General features: G+C 50.8%; 1 protein-coding gene across 1 annotated transcript in view; it reads right to left on the bottom strand.

Annotated features, from left to right (window-relative positions):
* Positions 1-319: 319 nt before the first annotated feature.
* LOC104568808 (plexin-A2-like) overlaps positions 320-17,890 on the bottom strand; it is an 87,910-nt gene continuing 70,339 nt past the window's right edge. Inside the window, exons 19-31 of the mRNA XM_088534696.1 lie at positions 17,004-17,238; positions 16,035-16,177; positions 14,526-14,794; positions 13,190-13,256; positions 12,287-12,433; positions 11,683-11,842; positions 11,078-11,181; positions 5,989-6,088; positions 4,324-4,514; positions 3,673-3,842; positions 2,485-2,697; positions 2,139-2,289; positions 320-1,073 (exon numbers count right to left, since the gene is read on the bottom strand). Coding sequence (XP_088390822.1) covers positions 978-1,073; positions 2,139-2,289; positions 2,485-2,697; positions 3,673-3,842; positions 4,324-4,514; positions 5,989-6,088; positions 11,078-11,181; positions 11,683-11,842; positions 12,287-12,433; positions 13,190-13,256; positions 14,526-14,794; positions 16,035-16,177; positions 17,004-17,238 — 2,046 coding nt within the window. The 3' untranslated portion in view covers positions 320-977. The remainder of the gene's footprint in view (positions 1,074-2,138; positions 2,290-2,484; positions 2,698-3,672; positions 3,843-4,323; positions 4,515-5,988; positions 6,089-11,077; positions 11,182-11,682; positions 11,843-12,286; positions 12,434-13,189; positions 13,257-14,525; positions 14,795-16,034; positions 16,178-17,003; positions 17,239-17,890) is intronic.

Below are 17,890 nucleotides of genomic sequence, written 5' to 3'. Positions count from 1 at the left end.
CAGTAACCTTTTCAAGTATCACTCACTGTAAACATCGGGTTTTCGTTTGTGTTTTTACTGCAAGGAGCTGGATGTGGCTGCCACAAACCACCACGCAGGGCAGAGCGCCGAGCCCGGGCACCGCCACGCGAACCGTACCTGCAGGAGAGCCCCCCGGCCGAGGGGGACACGGGGGGACAAAACGCGCTTAAAATCAGATCCTTCCTCATTCGACAGTAAATGGGATTTAAAAAATATATATATATATAGACACTGTATAAATACATAGATAAAGCTGGATTTCAAGACAGGTTGGATGATCTGATGTTTTTTTCAGTTCAGGTAAAGTTCCTTCTAGTGCCTATAACTTACTCTGCCACTGAAGCTTTTCCTGGTTGAACTGTTACCTTACTTGTGTAAAAAGGTTTGGTGCAAACTTGTGCTCATATTTCAACAAGATTCCATGAGGAAGAGAAATTCCATTTCCTCAACTTTCCTATGGGCTTAAGAGCCCCTTCAGAGAACATCTGAGCTGCATGCCTCACCCTGGGAATCTCGTGAAGACAGAAATGAGAACTGAGTTGTGTTGCCAGGATTATCTCTGTGGTCTGTGTTTTTTGTTCTATTTTTTTTCCTTTTCTTTTTTTTTTAAAAAAAAAAATAAATAAAGTTTTACTTCCTAATATACATCAAACAATTTTCATGCAAAGCAGCAGTCATGGAAACATCCAGACTTTCTAGGTTCCTTCCTTCCATGTATACTTGAATAATTGATCCACCTTGATTGGATTTTGATTGAGATGCTTTGTCTATGTTTTCCTTCTCATTTCAACCTGCATTCCACGTGCGTTTGAACACAGCAAGTCCTTGGGCCAGTGTCTGCTCCCTCCAGAAAACACCTCGGTATCTGTGTGTATCCCGTGCCTTCCTCGCTCGCGCTCCTTATTCCCGAGTCCTTGCAATGCGTTGCTCTTCTCCGTGAGCATCACCACCCTTCTTCAGCTCTCAATAGACATGGCACCAATAAGTTGTTCTACTTTGTATGCCAGACGCTGCCTACGTGCCTGTTCATCCTGCTCCAAAGCCCCGATGAGCTGGTCCAAAAAAAATGGGGAGGAGAGAAAGAAGAAAGAAGTCAGTGACAGAGCGAGGGGGCGGACACAGCCAGCGCGCGGTCAGAAAGACATGAGATTCTCAAAATGGGCACGAGTGGGACACATCGGGAGTCAGTAAAATGTACCAGGCAAATCTCCATGGTGCCATGGGAAGATTTCTGGGATGGGTGCAGTGCCCAGCACTGGCACCTGCAGTGCCGAGTGTGCGCGTGACTTTGGGACAGCGCGACGCTGACCAGGTTTCCTCTGGATGGAGATCTCCTTCCAGCCAGAATGCACACAACATTCAGCTGCTGAAGTTTTGCAGCTACAATAAATCCCTTCCCTTAGCTTTGCTCCAACAAAGAAACTTAAATAATAAATGGCAAAGCAAAGTGGCAAGTGCTGTGCCATTCCACAGTCATGCTGATTTATTTGTTGGACTGTTCAGTGCACATTACCAGCACAACACAGTCATTCCCACTCTTGTACCTTGGACTCTACATTTCCTGTCTCATTTAGCATGAAAGTTATGAGATTTCAGATCCTAATCGGAAAATGGTTGTGGCATTGTATCACAAATGCATACATGCAATTAAGTGACAAAAACCTTCCTTTTAATGGATGTAATTGCAAAATAGGTTCTTCTTACACTGAAATGAAGGGGTGGAACAGATGGCGAGAACTTGGTTTCAAGTGATGCATTCATTAAAGGAGCTCACGCTGCCAGGAATTTTTTGCAAACAGAAGTTTGCATCACTGCAACATGGGATTTGTGCCACTCTGTTCCCAAAAGATGAGGATGCTTTTGGGGAGGTTCAATGGGTCATGATGATCTTCCACTGCACTTAGGAGTGAGTTGCACTGGGGAAATGCCAAGACTGAGAAATTCAGTTGCTCACACATTTTAGCTCTCCAGTCTCCTGGGAAGCGTCTTACTGGCACGGCCAGGACCCAAACCTCTCTGTGCATGAGCAGATGGATACGGGCAGCGGGGATGCAATGCGAGTCCTCCCTCACGCTGTGCGTGACACGGAGATGGCAGGGCCCTGCAGTGACACCCACCTCTTCGCTGTACTTGCTCACGTAGGAGTAGATCTCGTTGAGTGCGCTCAGCATGTTGAACTCGGCGGAGTGCAGGCGCGACTGCTCCGCGAGGTAGGCGTTCATGTCCTGGTCGCTGATGGCAGGGAGCTTGGCGATGTCTGCGTAATACCTGTGAGCAGAAGGGGTGAAGGGGAGCCCACGAGGAACACGAGGCTCAGAATGCCCCTCTTCTCCTCGCGATTTAACCCCTCGCTGATGAAACCAAGAGCAGCAATGCTGGGCGATACCACCTACCGTCACGAGTCAAGCTGCTAAGCCCAGGACCAGAGCACGCGCGCGGCTCCCGCCCCGCGCCGACGCTCACCTCTCCACCCAGCTCTTGTAGCTGGGGATGTCCTTGGCATAGAGCAGCTTGTTGGAGGGGGAGTCCTTGCCCAGGCGGTGCTCCGAGGTGGAGCACGAGTCCATGAAGGTCTGAGCCACCACCGAGAGGCAGGCGTCCGTGATGCTGCCTTTGTGGATGTCGAACACGAACTGCGGGTTCTTGATGACGTTCACCCAGAAGCGCAGAGGGAGGCTGCAGGGAAATGAAAAACAAAGTTAATGGTAAGTGAAGGAAGCAGAACAGCGGCTCTGGGTCCTCCCCGTGCCCGGCGGGCAGTGCAGGAGCCCAGGCAGGGCGGCTGGCTCCCCTTGCAAGGCCGGGAGCAGCAGCGTGTGCCGGCGAGAGGCTCCACGACAGAGTTCATTAACCCGGGTGTTGGCGCAGGCTGAGCCGGGGGCAGAGCCGCTGCCCGTCCACACTAATCACCGGCCGCGGCGGCGAAGGCGGGCAGCAGCCATCAGAGCCTTCGTCCCCAAATCCCGAGGCCTTTGCAATCAAAGGGGAATTATTATTCCTTTTTTCTTCAGCTGTATAGCAGGATCAAAAAAGCAGCTGCTGCTTTCTATTACCTTTCAAGTCTCGACTCGCTACCCAGCGAGAAGCACTGGCGGCTGCAGCCTTAACCCTTGCAGCGCCCGGCGCGTCGCCCTCTCCCGCGTTCGCCCTCGCGCCCCATGGAGACGGGCCCGGCCGGGCTCCAGGTGCCACGAGGGCTCCAGCAGGACCAGCCCTGCCATCGGGCACCCTCTGTTTTTTACAGCTTTAGGAAGTGTCACCTGTATTTGTGATCTGAGCGGTTTTATCCTAGTAACTCCTTCTGCTAAGGCTTTCCATAAAATGTTTTTGGCTTCCCACAGTCTTAGCGGGGAAGCCAGCTTTTGCAGACGTGATGATTAGAGGCTTTTTAAACCACGAGGGACTGGAGGGGGTACAGAGTCCTCCGGGAGCAGCCATTTGTTGGTTTTCTTTCCCCTGCCTCACAGAGGTGCATTTCAACCCATGGTGCTTTTAATCCCAAAATAAGCACAGCAGCAGAGGCGCGGAGCTCCCGCTGCTTGCGGAGCGCTGCAGCTGGGGTGGTTCATGGTGTAGCATCAGTTTTTGGATGCTAAAAGCCCTCCTGTCCCCAGCCCTTTGCCCCCGCGCCCGGACGGGCCCCGCGCTCACCAGTTGCTCTTCCAGGTGTGCCGCACGTCCGTGTCGTGGATGCCGTGCTTATCGGCCTGCTCGTCCAGGAAGTCGAACATGTACTTGATGGCGAGCGGCAGCGCGCTGCCCCGGTGCACCGTGCTGAACAGCGTCTCAAACAGGTCGTCCACGAACTTCTGCAGGGTGCCCTGGGGACGGAGCGCGGGGTGAAGGGCGGCCGGGCGCTCCGGCCCCGCTCGCGGCACTGCGCAGGGCTCTGGGGCGCTGCTCACGCCTGCATTTACACTTTATTTCTAAGGCAAAATACAATTTTTTGTGCTTTTTGAGGCCAAGCTGCGCTGTCTGCAGCAATGGCCGACGCTAAAAAGCAGCAAGACCTTCTCCGGCAGGGGAAAGTGCCAATTTACAGGCACTCTGGTGCCTTTCTGACTCTGAGGGCTTTAATGCCTTGCAGAGGAGTGAAGTATTGCAGCTATCATGGCAATGCTTAACTGCGGCTGCGAGGCTGCAGCATGGGGAGAGCAGGGCAGCTCCTGCCTCTGTGCTGGGCGGCCACAGGGAGAGCTTCACTAACGAACATGTAAGGCTAATAAGCGCAACCAAGGGCAAGCAAGGCATCAAGGGCATCGCTACACATTTCCCGAGCAAACGTTAGCGTATGGCAGTTACCTTCGTAGCTAGTAATCTCGTCAGGTAGATCTCGGACACCATCTTACTGCCCCGGTCCCCTTCCTTCTGGTCCCCGTGGTCATGGTTTTTGACCAAGTGCCAGACTTTGACGCCGCTCTCCAGGTCCGGGGTGATCATGGGGGCACGGGAGCGCAGGCTGTCCGGGCTGCCCGTGTACCGGAACGTGGAGTCTGCGACACAGGAGCGGTCGGTCACACGTGGGGCTCCGCGACGCCCAGACTGGAGTCCCTTGGCCCTGGCCTCTCCCTTCCCTCCCTGCCCCAGGTCAGCCGTGTCCTTTACTCACAGGTGCTGGAATCACACAGCGTGTTGGAGCACCAGCATGGAGCGAGCTCGGCCAACCACACTTCACTTGCAGGGATGTGCAATAAACTTAACTTCCCAAAGAACATGCCTCATTTATAAAAATGGGACAGAACAGGCCACTATATAACATGGCACCATCCGTTTCATCCCTCGCTGCACATCCTGGCTCCCCAAGAACCTCTGCGTTCCCCCAGTCCAGCCTCCCCTTCCCAGCACGGGTGAGAGGACTGATCATAAATCAGCAGAAGGAAACACAGGAGTCATTACAAAACCAGCTAGATTCCCATCTTTGATTAAGGCTTAGATAAATGAGTATTCCAGCTGATCTAACGAAGGAAAAACATAGGGGGACAGCGAGAAGCATCTAGTAAGTCTATTTTTAAACACAGCTCTGTACTGATATATAATGGGGAAAGTAAATAACTATCTCATTTAAATTCCGTCTGCACAATTAGAAGTATTAATCTTATCATGAGCGATGATAATTCATATTTGTAGCTCGCAGAGGCTTTTCCATATGACAGAGATCAATGAGAACTTAAGGCCCATGTTGTGTGACCCAGCTTGGATGTTTCCATCACCTGAGGAGTGGGAAGCCCTGGGCACTCGTGTGGGGGTTGCATTTCACAGTGAGAAATGGCCTTTTCCCCAATATGCAGAGCCTGACATAGCTTTTGCCTAAAGACCCTCTTGCCATTCGGATGCCTTTCCAGCCCCCTTGCTCGAGAAAAAAAAAAAAATTCTGGGAGCTATAAACAAGACACAGAGACAAGTTTGTCAGGAGAGCTCTCATTTGCAAAATATTGTGTAAAAAGAAAGATAATGAGAGATCAGTGTGCTGGAGAATTTTCCACCGCTGCCTTTTATGGAAGCATATTATTACTATTATTGTGGATTTAGTGCTTTAAATGCACACCTGGCACCTCACAGGCTCATTTATTCAGCGTGGAAGCTCTTCAGGGACCACGTGTAAATGCCTAACCACGCTATTATGCAAATGCTGCGTTCCCAGGTGTGCGAATCCCCGCACGCTGAGTTACGATGTTGTTTCCCATTTCTGACCCATTAGCTAGGAATTCAGGCTCTTCCTCTTAGAGCGCCGGGAGCCAGCGGCATTTTTCCAGCAGCTCCAGCAGAGCCAACCCTTCGTTCCAGGCAATGGGAAGCGAGTGGCTCCTTGGAGGAAGCTGCTGCTCATTCACCTACGAGCAAGGGCAGCCTCGACAGCGGCTGTTCCCAGTCGGAGCGGGGAACACGGCACGTGGGCAGCGCGGAGGCGGGAGCGGCAGGATGCCGGCTGGGAAGTGCGAGTCCCCTCCGCTCCGCTCCGCTCCTTACCGTATCTGCTGATGGACGTCCGGGATATGCTGGCGGAGGCAGGAATGTTGTAGGAGGACGTCTGCTTGGGGACCAGGGCCACCACCGAGCGGTCCGACACCTGGGAGGCAGAGCGGGAGAAGGGGAGATCAGCACGAGGTGCTGTGCGCACCCAGGATACTGCAGCTCAAACTGAAGATACTGCAGCTTGCACCCAGGATGCTGCAGCTTGTGTCGAGGATGCTGCAGCTCGCACTGAGGACGCTGCAGGTTGCACCGAGGATGCTGCAGCTCATATTGAGGATGCTGCAGCTCACACCAAGGATGCTGCAGCTCGCACTGAGGACGCTGCAGGTTGCACCGAGGATGCTGCAGCTCATATTGAGGATGCTGCAGCTCGCATTGAGGACGCTGCAGCTCACACTGAGGACGCTGCAGCTCGTGCAGAAACCCCAAGCCCAGCAAAGAACTCACAGGAGCAAATGTCCTGTCAGGTCCCTCTTGCTTTGCACAGGAGACATGTGCTCCCTGTCTGGTCGAACGCTCTTGTGGGCCAGGACTAGTTTAACAACAAGGGATGGAAAGAAGGAAAGAAGTTCTAAATCAAGAGACATATTGAAGAGCTTTTGGGTCGTTCTGATTTAAGATTATATTTTATCCAATAAAAATGGCAAATCTCAAGGCCTGTTGTGATCCAATTAAAGTAACAATGCAGAGGGAATAAAGCAGCTATAATAATGTTATGGACCGTAAAGCATCCCCATTAAACCATTTTTTATTTTAACAATTTTTATGAACTTTAAAAGTTTGATTTGCAGGCGAGCAAGTCATAAAGCCATCTTTAAGGCATTAAATTGTCAGTCTCTCTGTTGCAGCAGAGAAAGAATTAAATGCTGGGAAGTCAAACTGTAAATGAACATTAGTGCTAACAAGAGTCTGTTATAGGAGATTTTAGTAGCCGTGCTTAATTTTACCCTCCCTAAAAATCTTAACAGTCATTGGAAGTTTTTTTAACTTGCTTTGGTTAATTAGGAAGGTGCAGGTTTGCAGGGACGAGACCTGAGCAGCTTCCAGCTCTGCCCTTGGAGCCCCAAGACACAGTGGGGCAGGGAGAGGCAAATCCCAGGCCACAGAAACTGCACATCAAAGCTCGGTACCACCAACCTGCTCTATGTAAGTTAATATATTCTGGATCTAGGGGAGCTCTCATGGGGATTTTGGGCAATCTCCCAAGTGGGAGCTATACTTTGCTTCCCGGGAATCTCCTCGTGCCCCGGATGAAGCGGCGCTCGTGCAACTTTTGCAGCACCAGCCACCTGCTCCACCTGCAAGAGAATGATCCTGAATGCAGAAAGCTCCCTGCAAGGCTTGGGGTCTGCAAAATGAAAGGTTTCCTGCAAACGTGAGTTATTATTATTGCCAGTGCTGGTGGAAATAATAGTCACTTGCGCCTCACGGTGCAAAAGTGAGATATTTCTAAGCAAAACACTTCAAACACCTCTGTTATTTCCTCTTCTATTCCTGCCTCGCTTCATCCAATTTATTAAGCTGATGGAAGAAACAATCAGTGGTGATATTATTTTCTTTGGCTGTTATTAGCTGCCACTTCAGCTCAGCCTCAGCCCGGAGAAACTCGAGCGCGCAGCCCCGGAGCCGCGCGCGGAGGCAGCGATTCCCCGGCTGCTGCACGGGGATACGATTCCCTCGGCACTGTGGTTAACCAGGAGAGAGGCACTGCAAATTCCTCGCGCACCCGCAGCGCTCCTCTCACTCTCTAAATTTTGGGTCGAATGACTCTTGTCAGCTGAAAAACACCAGCGTATTAAATTAGCATCAGATGTAACACACATTCCTTCCCCATCGCTCTCCGCTGTTGCCATGCTCCCATAAAACCCCAGAGACGCTCGGGAAGCTGGCTGGCTGTTTTACAACTTTATAAATATTCCTATTTTACCCCTATCTGGAAACGTGCTGCTTGAAACACTTAAAGAAAGGAAAAACCAGGGTAGAGGGAGCGAGCGGGAGCACAGCTGAGAGCCGGCCTGCACCGAGCAGCACTAACCGGCTCCAGGTGGAGGCTCCCGGCCAAGCCGCTGCTGGCTCCTGCATCTCATTTTCTACACGAATCTTCCCACTCTGCTCCTAATTTTTCATTTAAAGTAGTTTTCTAATCTCCCAGCCCTTCCGGACTCCCAGTGGCTGACAGGTATTCATGCTTTGCTGCCTCCGAGTTAACCCTGCGTGAGCCACAGTAAATCATTCGATATTAAATTCAGTGATTCATTTCACTTTAGTAAAGCCACATGGGGGTGAGACTCTCCCATCGAGTTTAATAGGCATGAAACCACGAGGATACCATCCAAATGAAATATGATTCTTCATAACTTAGTGTAAAAGCTCCAGAGACTTTAACAAAGAATTATACCTATTTAACCTATAAATCTATTTTTATAAATGAGGAAATAGCAGCAAGCATGCAGTTCTCTACATAGTTCTATAAGGCAGCTCAGAAATATCAGAAAAAGTTTAATACTTCTTTTAAAATTCAATCTGGCTTTTACATGTTAGGATTTCCCATGAAAAATATATTTATCAGCTGATGCAGATATATGGGGGATTCTTATTCTACCTACTCAGAACATAAAGACATGGTGTAAATTTCTAGCAGAGGAATACGCAGGGGGGAAAGTCTTGCAATTAAATAATTGTCCTATGAAAATCCTCATCCCGCTGACGCTGGGCCGGCGCGGTCCATGGTGTGAGCTGGGCCTTGATCCCGGAGGAGCAGCAGGGAACCAAGCCCAGGAACCGCCCGGCACAAACCTGCGGAGCTCAAGGGCTTTCTGCTGCCCGCTCCAATGATGACTCCTATGAAACGGTGCCTCTAAAGCTCCAAAGCATAAAAAGCACAAAACGCCCACAATATTGCCAGAGAAGCCCCGAGGGCCCCTCCAGTTACTGTGCACAAGCCACAGAGCACTCTTTGCTTTCAGAGCAGCACGTGAAAGCATAAAGCAAGGGGAAAGACATCTGACCAAAGGAAGAGACACTTCTGAATAAGAGATAGGGCTAGCTTTGCAGAGCTAGTATTTATTACTGCTGGAAAAGAGTGACTACCTACTCCAGCAGTCCTCCAGAAGCCGGGGAAATCTGCCTTTCATTTTCCTGGCTTGCACCACGCTTGCTCCATAGCAGCTAGTTTTCCCTTCCCACGTCCCTGCTGGTGACAAGAGTCCCTGGCTACCCCCTCGCCAGGCCTGGTCCCTTTGCTTGGATGCTCCTGGTGAAAGCGGTGGCAGAGCAGTGCTCGAAACCCAGCTGCTTTCATACCCTCTTGGAGGCTGTGCCTTTGCCCGCCTATTTGTTTTACTGTGTAGCTCTGGAGCATCTGTATTTCTGATACCTAATAAAAACATGTATTACTCAAACAGAAGAAAAGCCCTGTAGAAATACAAAAAAAATGCTGTTTGGTTTTGGCAGAAGCCCTGCCTTGATGAGATTTCTGTTGCGGTGCTGAGAACTTGGCTTCTTTTTATGGCTTCGACAGCTCTGTTCTGGCTGCTCAGAGTTCTGGCCAGCGCGAGGAGAGACATGTGCAACCGCTACCTACTTGGATATTTGGCAGCAAACTCTCACTTTGCTCCAGAGCAAAACTGACATTCAAATGGTAAGAATAGCTGCCATGCCTCAAGTGCTGTAAGGATTTTGCTTATTTTAAGGGTAAAGTAATGGCTCAGGTTTCCCACAGGCACTAAAATGAAAGCACTCCCTCCCCTAGCACCCAACACACATCAGACAGACCTGAATTTCACTTCTGGCTTCCTTAGATGACTTTTAAAGATCAAGGCATAATAAAGTCTTACTGCTTCCCTGCTTGTTGGTTAATCCCTTGCAACTGTCAGGTAAAACAGATTTTAAAAGCCAACAATGGAATTTATATGCCCAGCTCCCGTGAGATTTTTAAGGTAATCTGTGTTTAAATCCTTCAGGCTGCTTGGAAAAGTTGCCTCTAGAGCTGCTTTTTCACACGCACTTTGCATATTTATGCCATTCTCGCTGCCTCGCTCCCTGATTATATGGCTGCTGTCAATACTGGCTCGCATTCAACTTACACAGCAGGAGTCACGCTGATGGACTCGAGACGCTGTATAAACAGTGAAAGATGCCAGATTAAATACTAAACACTTCAGTGTAGGTAGTGATGGACAGTAGTAGGTTACAGGTCTCAATTAATGCAGTTATCTTCTGCTGCAGACAGGCCTTTGATTCCTCATAACCAAACTTTCTCCTGCTCTTTCTTTACCTCTTTTTACATTTTTTGCACACCGTTAGAAGTCCTTTCCAACCACCAGGCACCTATCCAGAGCAGCCTGGGTTGCACTGGGGCATGCACACTGCAGGAAACATTTCTTAGGTCATCCAGTCTGCCCTGGCCAATGCAAAATAAAGTATCTTCACCATCCTGCCAAATTATTTGTGATTTTAGTGACAAAACTCCCGTTATTTGCCACAGAAGAGTAGATCTCAAATCTAGGAGACTTGATGTTACCTTGTCAAGAAGCAGCTCCTGATTTTCACCCTTATTTGACTTAGCTTTGCCCTGTGACCCACAGCAATGTCCCCCGAGTCTCCCACTTGACAGTACTGAAATAAACACCCTTTCCTTCCTTTGCTTTTTGCATGATGATCAGGAGTCAACAAACTCGTGAGTGTGACAGAGCAGTCACCTCTGTAGCCTACCTGTCTGCTCATGAGGTTCATCATGCTTCCGAGGAAGGCAGAAACTCCTGGTCCTTCCCCACAGAGCAATCCTGCCCGGCCCTGTGTCTCCAGCAGTGGCAGCTCAGCCCTCTGCAATGCTCTGTCTGGCTCGCATGCTGCTGGCATTTTTAATTTAGCCAATTTTCAACTCTGCTAGTTGCTTTAAGATCCATGTCAAGGTTGCTTTCCTGTTTAATGCACGAGCACACAGAGCCATTCTGGTTTATCATACGAACGTGACCTCTCTGCCTGCCTTGGTAGATGAGACACTTGGGAGCTAAATTCCTGCTTTTCTTTTCCTTCCCCTGGGTAGCTCTCCGGGACCTCTCTGCCGAGGCCGGTTTCTTACCTGATAATGCACCAAGGTGTTCAAGCGCTTCCAGTCTCCTTCGATCTTGGTGGTGATGTCTTCATCCTGCAGCACCACGCGAGCGATCCGGCCCTGGCGCCACTCTGCAAGGGAGACAAAAGCGAGGTGACACGAGGGTCAGCGGGGCAGGAGAGCTAACGGCCTCCAGCCACTGCTGGCCCAGCTAGAGCTTTGGTAGAGCAGCCTCTCTCATTGGGCCCCCCATAAGGGTATTCAAAGAAAACTAATTTCTTTCTCAAGCTCTCATAACTATAATGAAGGCCATACTGTAGCTTTCTTGCAACTAAGTGCACAGCCTTTCAGACCCTCTGCCCTGGGAAGACACTGACCCTTGTGGAAAGCCTTTGCTCAGTGGAGTGTATGAGACTTAAGGAATTGCTTGCTCACTGGGGAATGAGCAATTAGCTGAATCTACAGAGATCAAAACCTATCTGGTGGGAGCAGCATCCACGCTTGCTTGGGGCAGAAATCTGTGTGTAGTTGTGCAGGTAACTCCAGTCTCAGCTCTAGCCTTCAAGCTCTGCAAATCCCACTAATGACCACTGATAACAACAGTCTCTGTAACGCTGTAGGGAGGCTCCTACCCAAGTCCATGTCAACAGCTCTCGGTCTTTGAGAATACGGGACATTTTTGTATACTGCATCTAGGATCTTCTCTTTGACTTGAGTGATGGTATCACAGTTCAGCACCTTCACGGGGATCTCTGGACTGTTCTCATTATCTGGGTTCACACAGTTGAGGATCTGCAAAGGAAGGAAAACCAGACCACTCTAGAGAGCTTCAGACAGGTATTCAGCAGAACAATAACAGCAGCTGTCATACAGCTAATTCTCACAAAACACCCACACTGCATCCTTATTTGCATCATGGCTGTTGCATTTAGCATTTCTTTAAAAAGAGAAAAATCCAGGTCCTTTGTCCTTTGTCAGAGACAGGATAAGATCTCCCCTCAAGCTCTGCCTTTCAAACCCTTTGCTCAGTGAGGTACAAATGAGGTTCATACCTAACTCGTGGGTGGCTCCAGCAACCTACCTCGGATTTGTAGCTCTGTGGATGTTACAGATTACTGCACTGGCTTCAGTGCTGTGGTTTATCCTGGAGACCCCATGGAAGCTCCATGGCAGTGCCCAAACCACTGGCCTAGATGTCAGAACAGCTCAAACCCAGCTTCTACAGCAACCACTCACCAGAGTTTTGTACTCGATTTGCTGCCGGATCAATTTATCCTCACTCAGGGAGTAACGCGCTTCCCCCGTGATGGCATCAATTGGGCCTTTCTCCATCTGCTGCTTGATGGCACAGTAGAGCATGAAGAGGGGCTCTCCGGCACACTCCTGTACAATGAGACAGACAGTAACACTAACACGGGGGTGACGGTGTCTTTCCCCCAGGACCGCTTGCCTGCGGACACATCTTGCTCAAGCCAGGGATGCACAATCCCAGGGATCCATCTTGAGCCCATGTGCAATCCAGGCTTGCAGTTCCCAGCAGGGCCTAGAGAGGATACCCCAAACCACGAGCTCCACCGCTTCTTGAGGATGTTGTCCTTGGCTTGCTAAGTCTTTATGGAGTCTATATTGCTGAAAAAGAGGAATTTGAGATCCGGATCTCACTGCTCACTCCCGTGAAGCAAGTTCTGCAGCACTTCCAAAAACAAAGTTAAGAAATACCGAAGTGCAGGCATGGAAGTCTAAGTGATAATTGCCTGTAAGCACTAACGAGGTGTAAGCGCTCAGGAGGGTGATCTGTTTGGAGTGCTCTGGGGGATGAAGCCAGATGAAATGAGGTGAAACCAAAGCCTGGGAAAGTTAAACCGAACAGCAGAAAGCACTCTCCCAAGCAGGGAGATCCATTAACCTGTAAACAGGGCTCAGGGGAAGCACTGGAAACTCTCTCACATGAAAAATTTCAGGCTACATTGAACAAGACGGGCAAAAAGGGTACTGTACTACAGTCTGCTTTGGGTCCCACTGGGCAAATTCAAGCATGGATTCACCCAGCGGACAGCTGGATGAGTGCTCTGGAAAGAGCAAGAGGGAAAGACGATGGCAAAGGGGCACATGAAGGTCTCAGCTCCATCCCTTGCTTACCTTGAGGAACTTGTGGAGGAGAAAGGCAAACCAGTTGGTGAGCATCTTCTCGGCCACTGACTCGGTCCTAGGGAAGCCGGGAGGACGTGGTGTCACACACGCAATACACACAAAATCAACCTCAATGTCACCTTTCATGTTCAAGGTGTCCTCACGGAAGCCGGTGACATGACCCGCGGCTCCGGGTGGGAATGCAGCCGGAGGGGCCGGCCCGGTTGCGGAGCCGATGGCAGCAGCCAGCCCGGCTGACAGCCCGTCACAGCGGTGACAGGCAGCCTGGTGACACCAGCTCCTTGCACGTGGCACAAATTACAGCCTGGCTGCTAAATCGTGGGGATTTGCGGCAGCCGGGGACGTGCAGGGACAATGCCAGGGAAATTGCAGCTTTCTGGCCAGCTCCACCCTGTGCCCGCTCCCCGGATTATCTCCAATTTAAATACAATGGTTTCTAATGATAGCTTTCAACACTGGCACTGCAGGACAGGGAGGTGGGACGGGCTGTCCCGCACTTGGCGAATGCTGCAGGGCCAGAACTGGGTGGCAGCTGGTGGGGGAAAAAACCTGCTGTTGCAGGGAGACCATTTGTGCCCTGGCCCCATCCCAGAGCAGGTCCCCATCCCGCTCCGGAGCCGCTCACCCGCATCTGCCCCGAATTAGGGACAGCCTCTTTGCAGAGCATTTAAGGATAAACACATCCTATGGAAGCCACAGGGCTTCATCCTCACGCTGATGCCATCAGCTGGGAACAGGAGCTGCAGATTTCAGCAAACCAGAGCTGATCCCACCCGCAAGGACAGCCGGGGTCACACTGCCCGGCGGCTGCAAGGATGCAGCCTCTGCTGGGAATTTGTGAGAATGCCTGCAGATCCTCAAGGAATTTAAGCCTGGATTGATTAACTGCCTGAAAATTCACCCTGCAGAATGACACACTTTCTGGTCCCCTGTTTACAGGATTTCAGTTCCCCAGTAAAGGGGAAGCAGCAGGAGCACCAGAGCCAGCCACAGCGAGCTGGCCGTGCAGATACAAGAGCAGGAGAAAGGCTCGCCCTGCGAAAACGATGCACCCCCAGGCTTCAGGGTGAGCATTAATTTAACTACTCAATTCTACTTTGTGACTGGAGTATTAAATTAAGAGCAGCAAACCTCCTAATTAACATTGCTAATGAACTAATACTGTGTCCAGCTCCCATTAGCAGCACTAGGGCCACCAGCCGCCTGCTCTTGCACGATGGAAATAACCGTGAATAACTGACGGTCGCTGCTGCAGGGAGAAGGTCCCCGGCGCCCGGGCGGTGACACCGCTCGCCCACCCCTTGCCCGCACAGCCGTGCCCTACCTGCGCAGCAGCAGCTTGGGGTGGTTCTTGTTCTCCAGGTTCTTCTCGATGAGGTCGGACAGCAGCTGCTTGAGCACGTCGGTGGCGTACTCGAGCCTGCCCTGGAGGCCCGTCATGATGAGGGAGGCCACGTTGCCGCGGTCGCGCATGGAGAAGCTGCGCTGCAGCTCCAGCGTGCGGATGAACGTCAGCAGGAACACTTTGTTGTTGATCAGCTGCGCAAAGAGCTTCAAGGCCTTCTCCACGTGCTGCTGCCCGTTGCCTTGGACCTGCAGCGGGCGAGAGCAGACGCCGTGTTTCGGGCCCCAGCAAACACCAGCTTTTTGTATTCGAAGCATTTTCAGCACTTGGTGCCTTAATCACTGCTCCAAACTGCACCCTCTGCATGCCATAAAGCTGCTGCTTTGAGGCTAACGGCCTCATAAATGACATACAATTTTGCTTGTTCTGCATAAAAAGTGACACTCCTATAAGTAAATTAAATACTAATTTAGACTATTGCTTTATTATGAGACAAGTGTAAAAAATTAATTGAGGCTTTCAGCCAGTTCTGGATTCAAGTAATTCATTATGAGTGAAAATGATGAACTACATTAAGCAACTCTTTAACAAACATCTTGGAGACTTACGTATTGGCTTTACTAACGTTACATAATTAAGCAACTGTGTAATTGGCAACACATTTATCACTTCTGCAATTCTGTTTTTCATGAGTAAAACAAATAAAAAAAAGCATTTGTATTTGTTTGTTAGAGGATCAGCTTATTTGGCAATTGTGAATGCAACGTGGGGCTGGAGAACACGGGGCCAGGAGAGAGGCTGGTTCAGGGGAAGCTGCATGAGTTTCACCAGCAGTTGCGGTTCTGTGTTGGTGGCCTCTTGGAAAGGAATCTACTTCAATGCATTAATGCTACGGAGCACCTGCATTAACCACTGGGCACTTCTGACCCTTCAGTAAAGCCTTCTATGTTCAGAAGAACCTTGATGGAATCAATTTATAGGGAGTCTCTTAATTCACCACCTAAACGAAGCTGCAGCTGGCTGAAGCACAGGGATTTTTATGCACATACTGAAGAAAAACCAGAGAGGGCAATTAAAACGCTTGCTCACAGCGAGCCCAGCAGCGGGCCCTGCCGAGGCAAAGCGCTTGCCCTCCTGTGGACACGCCGTGAAACAGCAGCAGGAGGATGCTCCAGGCACGCAGCTTTTCCCTCCATCCTAAGGTGATTAAGGAGGACTTTAAAGGCACACGGATAACTTATGTGGTGTGCCTCACTGCTGGTCTATAGCAATATAAAAACCAATAAAATAAAACTAAACCAGCAGCTGTGTGGAAGAAACCAAGAGGAAGCAAGCAGTGTGCTTAGACGATAAAACGCCCGGCTCACATGAGCTCTGGGTTCATTTTTCTACTAGTTCCCAGGGCCTCTAATAAAATTCAGGGACAAGGGGCTTCCCTGCTCAGTGGGTTTCGCGTGGGTTTCCCAAGGGACCATCCCTGCTCTTTACCTCCAGCTCCCGCAGCACAGGATGGTCCTCGATGCCTGGGAAAAGCACCCTCATTGCATACGTCCGATAGTCAAGATACGGGATTCCCGAGCGATCCAGGTCGCTGGTTAATTCATTGATGTCCGTCTGCAGCTCTGCAAAAGCTATTTGGGAAGAAAAGAACGAGAAAGCAATCAAATGTAATCAAGGAGGAGCTCGGGGAGCTCGGGGAAGCAGGCCGCCTGCTCTCCTCGGGGGCACATCAGCGAGAGCATCAAGGGAGCAGCTCAGCAAGCTGTGACCTCGCTTAGATGGGCCCTCACGCTTGGAGACCCCGATGCAGCAGCTGCGAGCAGGCGCTGCAAACAACAGATGCAGAGAACAAAAGATGCTTATTAATTTGTATGCAGTTCACACCTGGGTATACACACCTAAAGCACCTTTAAAGGCAGCAGAGAGAAATGAGGATCTATTTTCCTACCTTGGTGTCTCCCATATTTTCCTTTCTTTTTCTTCTCTATCTACAGCAGCCAAAATAATCAAATCTGATGCTTTGTGCAGAAATCGCCTGCTGCCAGGGTCAGGAAGGAGTTTATTCTTCCTTTTATAACATACCATCAACAGGGATATTACAGCTCTAGTGGTGTGTGCTTGTGTTCCTTATCCGAATCCTAAAACATTGCTGGCTTTGGCAAGGTCGCTGTGTCCCCAGGCAGGTTGTGTTCGTACAGAAGCCGGGGTCTCTCCTGAACAGGTCTCACTTCTTGCCCTACACTTTGAGGCTATCCTTTCAAAATCAGCTGAACAAATTGAGTACAGCTACCTGCGCGCACCAAGGTCACACTGTGAAATTTGCAGTTCCTATTTACTTTGCTTTGCTTTGCCAGGCTCCCTTCCAACTGGATAAAACACGTTCCCCGGGATGCCCGAAACCTTCCAGCTCGGGGCCTGGAAGGGAGGCCCCGGCGCGCAGCAGCAGCGCCCACTCACCCTCCTTGCACTCCAGGGCCACCCGCGACTCCAGGTTGTCCATCTGCATCTGCAGCCTCTTGAGGGTGAGGTCGTTCTCGCGGGACTTGCGCTTGTAGGCGATGAGCACGATGATGACGATGATGAGGAGCAGGCTGCCGCCGGCGGCGATGCTCACGATGGCCGGCAGGGTCAGCAGGCTGTCCGAGACGATGCTCACCGAGCCGGGCGAGAAGAGGACGCCGCCGACGCGCACCTGCGAGCGAGGGCAGGTGAGCGGCAGCTCCGGCCCGTCCCTGTCCCCGTCCCCTGCAGGGACCCGAGGAGAGCACGGCCCGGCCAGGCGGCCACCTCGGGAGGACCCGCAAACATCAGCTGCGACGGCTGCGGTGCTGCCCGTCTGCAAGAGCCGCCGGGCGCCGCGTACGCGAGCGCAGAGCGGCTTCCAGCCGTGATAAATGTGTCAGCCCTTCACTATCGCGGCTTTGTTCTTATTATCTGATGGCTCCATTTGACTTTCATTTTATAAGCCTTCAACTCCCTTTTGTAAACTGCGGACATTAGCAACCCGGTGCCAACTCCAGTGACAGGAAACAGCCTCTTCACAGCGCGGAGAGGCGGAGGGAAGGGGAAGCTGAAGAACAAACCCGCCGGAGGCTACCAAGGGCCCTGGCAGCAGCTCTCGGCCACGCTGCCCTTACAGGAATCCCGTTGTGATAACTTGAGTATATTTGGAGGCTGAACTCAAAGGAAAATAAAGCTCAGTCATAGTCTCACATGGAAGCAAGGGCACAGGGGCCATGATCCTCAATGAGGCTGCTGGTCCAGCCAAACCAGGGGGCAGGTGTTCCTGGCTTTTTTTGCTTCAGAAAAAGGCAAAATCTTCTTTCTAGCTACTTGGCAAATTG

Source organism: Tinamus guttatus, unplaced genomic scaffold (assembly GCF_059628265.1).
Source record: "Tinamus guttatus ecotype Peru unplaced genomic scaffold, ASM5962826v1 Tinamus_guttatus_pri_ptg000589l, whole genome shotgun sequence".
NCBI lineage: Eukaryota > Metazoa > Chordata > Aves > Tinamiformes > Tinamidae > Tinamus > Tinamus guttatus.
This window is presented reverse-complemented; position numbering and strand designations above follow the sequence as displayed.